The sequence below is a fragment of the Nannobrachium achirus genome (genome assembly GCF_963921795.1).
Source record: "Nannobrachium achirus genome assembly, chromosome: 10".
NCBI classification, from domain to species: Eukaryota; Metazoa; Chordata; class Actinopteri; order Myctophiformes; family Myctophidae; genus Nannobrachium; species Nannobrachium achirus.
In genome coordinates this window covers 15,290,860-15,296,921 of record NC_137819.1, presented here as the reverse complement: position 1 = coordinate 15,296,921, position 6,062 = coordinate 15,290,860, and the positions used below count along the sequence as shown (strand labels likewise).

At 45.8% G+C, this 6,062-nt stretch overlaps 1 protein-coding gene across 1 annotated transcript; it reads right to left on the bottom strand.

Moving 5' to 3' along the window:
• Positions 1–1,504: 1,504 nt before the first annotated feature.
• Positions 1,505–2,935, bottom strand: LOC308292853 (cytochrome b-c1 complex subunit 1, mitochondrial-like; the record flags this gene model as incomplete). The annotated part of the gene is made up of 1 exon (XM_080735277.1): positions 1,505–2,935. One exon carries the CDS (start codon positions 2,933–2,935, stop codon positions 1,505–1,507), a length of 1,431 nt encoding a protein of 476 aa, XP_080591403.1.
• Positions 2,936–6,062: the final 3,127 nt, after the last annotated feature.

Sequence of the window (6,062 nt, the reverse complement as noted above, 5' to 3'; positions counted from 1 at the left end):
CAAAAAGTGATGACATAGATAGAGTTTTTGAATATAAATGAACCTTTGATTACATTCACCTGTTTGTTTCCCATTGCTGGCTCCCATTACTCCCATTACTCAGATTTTAAATCCCATCGCCTGAAGGGCTGGTCCCCTCGGATAGGTTCAGAAACACACAGGCTTCCTTTTCAAACTGAAACTTCAAAATAAAATACCCAAAATAGTCATTTCATTGGGTCTTTAAGGTTGAATTTGAGAATAGTAATAGTAAAATAGTAAATAGTAGATTGTAAGTAAATAGTAAATAGTAAAGGGGAATAATTATAGCCAATTATGAGTAACTCCAGTGACAGATGGAGCAGATAATTACCCATGATTACACACTTTATTTTATTTAAGCCACCTCTTAAGGTTAAATTTGAAGGTCATATAGTTGGAGGTCTGTCTTACTTCATTGATGGGAGGCTCTAACAGAGAGGACTGTTTTAACAAACACGCTCTGCCTGCATGGCACCTCACAGTCCCCTCTGGTAGTAGCCCTTGTTGTTCTGCCACCACTTTCACTTTGTTTTATGAACTGTTTCAGTGGTGGAGGGGCAACATGCCCCCTGGATGTGACATCATCACCACTCCATAGACCAGAAGAGTATAATATGCACATCCCCACAACTTTGTATACAGTGCTGGATCCATAGGCGGCTCCACAGGGGTGCATTGGGGGGCAATGCCCACCCAGATTAGACTTTGTGCTCTCCCATTTCAGATTGTCCAGTTTTGTTCTTTGTAATTATTATAATAAATATACATTTTTTCGAAATTAATTCATAGTCTAATGAAAATGCAATAATAAAAGGTAGCCTACACGGGCGCTGCACCGAGTTGGTTTTGTTTTGATGTCTATTCCTGTGTTGTTGTGCATGCAGCATGGGAAATTCAAATATTTTCAGTGAGAAAACATGTAATAAACATTACTAGTTTGTATTAAAACGCCACACAAATCGGCTTTCTGGGGTATGTTGAAAAATAAAGTGCCCCCTTTGGAAAATTGAAGGCCTCATTAATGCCAAGATGGCCGCCGTGTGAATGTAGTCTATAGCAGTGGTTCTCAACTTGTTCAGGCCGCGACCCCCAACATAATCATATTTTAACTGGGGACCCCCCACCCTGACGAGCACTAAGAGTTGAGGCAGTACATTTTGTATAACACGGTTCTATTGTAAAAATAGAACCGCGTTGCGAGGCGTTGTGAGCATGTAGATCGGCTATTTTCACAATTTCTGCCTCTAATATTTGATTTAATTTGGCCAATGTTTAATTTGTCATTTTAGAGGCTTTAAATTGTCCTTCAATTGTCACTTTAGAAATGTGCATATACCCTCTATACACTTAAACTTTATGTTGGTTTGTTTACTGTTGAGTAATAAAACAACATAGCACATTAAGTTAAACATCTGGGGACCCGGGTCCCGACCCACAGGTTGAGAACCACTGGTCTATAGGTCCATCCATACAAAGAGAGAACTTAGAACCTCAGCCAATACATGGCACTGCGCATTCTATTGTAGTCGGGTAGCTGCTCGATGGGGCCGATGGCAGCCACAGCTGGACACTTATCGTAGATGTACTTGGAGCAGACGTCACGCACCATCTCGGGTGTCACAGCGTCAATGCGTGCATCCCACTCTGCCAGTGGAACGCGCCGGCCATAATTCAAGATGTGCCAGCCGATATCGTCACAGATCGCCGTCGTTCCATCAAGGTGTCCCACCAGGCTGGCTTTAAGAGCATTTCTGCCTCTGGCGACGTCACTCTCTGTCACCGTGGTGCAAAGGTTCATCCATGCGTTCTGTGACCAGTGCATCATGTCGTCGATGTGCAGCCCGTCGGTCACAAAGTAGATACCCAGCAGTCCGGTGTCAAGGTAGGATAAGTGGAAGGTCTGGAAGCTGCGACACAGTTCGTGATTCGCTGCCTGCTGAGCCAAACGACTGCTCATATGCTTTCCGCCGAGATATGTAACGTCATAACTGCCGATGATAGAGTTTGCCACCATGAGGGGCACAAAGTCCGGGCTGGTGGCGCATGCTCCTTCCACGGCAATGGCGACGTGTGCCAGGGGCATGGCGTCGTCACGCACACGGATCTCGCTGCCCGTAAAACGGCAGGGGGACAGCACGGGGACGGCGTCGTCCCGATACTCGAACGGCAAACCACTAAGGTAAGCCTTGGCCGAGTTGACCAGCTCCGCGTGGTTCACGCCTCCGGCAGCAGCCAGCACCATGCGAGGGGCCTTGTAGTGGCTGCCGATATGCTCCACGAGATCCTGGCGTGCGAGAACCCTGGCATTGCTGGAGGGTCCTTGGACGCTGTGTGCCAGAGGGGTGCCCTGGAAGGCCGTGGCGTGCAGCAGGTCCAGGCACACCTCCTGCAGGTCTCCCTCCAGCTCCTCCAGCTCCCGCAGGACCACGGCCCTCTGCAGCTCCACGGCTGCCTCGCTCAGCGAGCTGCTCTGCACCACCTCCGATAGCAGCTCCACGGCTCTGGGCAGGTCTTCGGCACCGGTCTTCATGTAGTACGCAGCGTGCTCTCGGTAGGTGTAGGCACTCAGGTGAGCCCCCATGGACTCTACCTCTCGCTCCAGGGTGTTCTGGGGGTGCTTCTCGGTCCCCTTGAAAGCCATGTGCTCCAGGAAGAAACCCACTCCGTTGTTGCTCTCGTGCTCGTGGCGACTGCCGGCGCCGACCCACAGTCCTACCGTGCAGGTGGCGTGTCCAGTGTCCTCTGAGGCAATCCTCAAGCCATTGTCTAAGGTAGTGAGGCGGGTTTCTGGTGCTCCAACCAGGCTCTGGGCATAGCTGACTGAGGCCTGTCCGCGCCTCAAAGACAGGGGGATGTGAGATTTGGAGAGGGCTCGACGCAGAGTGCTGAAGACTCGGTATGTGGATACCGTCATTTCTGCACAGGCAAAGTGCTGAAAGTGTTTCAGTTCTGAATTCCCTCAATGACAAAACAGGGTGGGTTGCTGTGGTGATTCAAGCTCTCCTATCCAATGTGAAGAATGTGACTGCGCTTGTTCTTTTTAGACTTTTCATGCCTGTCTCATTTTGCGGATGTCACAATGACCCATCCATTACATTGTAGTTGGAGTTCTCACAACAGCTACGCCGAAACATGGTGCATTTTAGCTACTCCAATTGTCGGTATGATGTCAGACCCAAATGATTCAGTTCCTCTGACATCACGTTCATGTCACCGTGACTCAGCCATAACCATAAACCGTAAGAAGTTCCCAACACAGCTACGCCCAAATATGGAGTGTGTTATCTAACCTCAATTTGTTGTCATAAAAGTGTCCTTCTGCTTCTGGAAGAGGCTGTGCAGTAGGTGTGTTCATCCAGCAGTTGGTCTCTGTGTCAAACACTCTGATGGTGTTGTTGTACTGAACCCCCAAGCCCCCAAATACAAACATCTTTGTCCCGATGATGGTGGCAGAGTGACCATATGTAGAAGGTGGTGCAGTTCCTCTAGTGTTAATTAAAGACCAGAGCATAGTGTGTAGCAAAGTGACGCACACGCACTGCCTCAGCCTGATGGCCTCAAAAGTCTAATATCTCCCCCAGTCCATAGGGATATATATGCCTTTGGTCTGATGGTTAAGATGTTGGACTTTGTTGGACTTTCATGTGGGAAACCTGGGTTCGAATCCCATGCGTTTCACGTGCAATATACCAGGGGACCATTTCTAATAGTAATTAAATATCATCCCACGGGCCAAAGATACAGTAATTCATTCACGGGCCTGATTTGGCCCCTAGGCCTTGAGTTTGACATATGTGTCTTATCATTACGTCATGGACAGAGGATACAGGAGTCCAGTGATTCACTTGACGTTTAATAGAGAAGATTGTCTTTAAATGTACAATTTGTTTCGGGTAGAATAAAAGGAAACAGAGACACCACATGCTTAACAGGAAGACAGAACAAAACATTTTCTAACTCTAACGATAAATGATAAAGTGTTACAGGTCCCCTATAAACAACCATGTGCAGAGAAAGTTTTTTAAAACATAATTTTTAACAGCTTATCATTATTATAATTTTTTGTCTTGTTTTTCTTTCTATGACATTTGTAACAGTGTCAAACGTTGAGCTTAAATACTTATACAACAAAACAAACAACACTCAGCCAATCTCCGACGCTAGTGGGGGGGGGGCTAACGCTAGTGGGCGGGATCTGAGTTCCTCGGCCGTGCGGATTGGTCGGTACACTGGAAGCGGTAGCGCAGGAAGCTGACGCGCGGTTTGATGTGGAAGTCAGCAGGTATCCTCCAGTTCCACATTTTCTGCACCTGCATGGAGGAGGAGGAGGGGGCGGGACAAACCTGTCAGGACCTGTTCCAACAATCTGATTGGTCACATGTGAACATGATTACACCAGGGGTTGGGGGGCCTTTTTAATCGGGATTTATTTCTCAAATGTATGGACTTTTTTTTAATCATGCATTCTTTTAGACACGGCGTGATTGTATGTCCTGATTCAATGACATTAAGATATCCCTTTATTGATTATACTATGAACGTGAACTAATTCATTTGAATGTGTGAGTGAGGTTGACTTTGAGCTATAGCTATTGTGAATTATGGAATTGCACAACACTCCAAGCTTCTACAGGTTATGTGCCTTTTCGAGCCAAAAAGATTTATGATTCATTTTAATGTGTTAAAGGGGAAGACCACCCATTTTCAATATTTAAATATGTCATTGCGACCGTAAGGTCGCAGTTTAGTCGCAGTATCAAAACCTCCACCGGCCGTCCGTCCGTCCGTCGGTCGGTCGGTCGGTCGGTCACACGTCACACGTCACACCTTTGCCCTGCTCATATCTGGGCTTGTTTGTGTATTGTATGACATCACGCCACATCATCGGCTGAGGACTGTGTGATGTCATCATATCTCCATATATGGAGACATAAGTTGCTCATGCCCAAATATGGGCTGGTGAGGTCAGACTTAGTGTGATGCGTAGGTTATCTCCATATATGGAGATTCAACTTCAATGAGTAACCATGGCAAATCACACCGTACACAAATGACCCTTATATAAGACCGGCATTATCTACCGACAGCTGCTATAAGCCAACCCTGGCGATAAGGTCTGAGTCGAAGAAATGCTTCTTTCCTGGTATAAGACCGGCATTGTCTGTCGTACATTTCGGTCAATTCCAGTGGGGATGCCATTGAAAAGTTAATCTAGTTGTACAAAGTAATCAAAGAATGGGTTGACTGGTAGGCTGGTTGACTGCTTTATCTGTGGAGAGTGTATGTCACTGAGTGTCCTTTTATAGCGATTGAAATCATGATGAGGTCACGATGAGTCATCTATGCCCAAATATAGATTTCTAGGTCAGATGGCCCATGGAGTTTGTGATGTCAAACCTAGCAACCCAATATAAACAAACCTGATGTCAGACCTGAAGTATCCTTTTATACCCATATATGGAGATACAGAGATCTCCATATATGGGCATATTAGAAAGCCCATATATGGGCATATACGGATGACATCAGGGATATCCATATATGGGCATAAAAGGGACAAGGGCTTACAGTTAAGAGATCTCCATATATGGGCATATCAGAAAGCCCATATATGTTCATATACTGAGGACATCAGGAATATCCATATATGGGCATAAAAGGGACAAGGACTTACAGTTAAGAGATCTCCGGGCATAAAGGGACAAGGACTGTTACAGTAGATATAGAGATGTCCATATATGGGCATAAATGAACAAGGACTGACAAACACTGAGATCTCCATATAACCTATGGGAATATAAGGGACGAGGACAATGCGTAGCATTGTGAGCTTGTAGACCTATTTTCTAAATATTGTTGTACATTAAAAACTTGAAATGGGTCGTTCTGCATAGTACTTGGGATTTGTTGATGTAAATGTTCACATAGAGTGTAATAATTGGTAAAACAAACTTTTGGCCTATTTGTGGAGATAAGCGACCAACGGTCGCTTATCTCCCGATTAGGGAGTCTTACTGGTTAATATACCTTAGAGGAGTTGT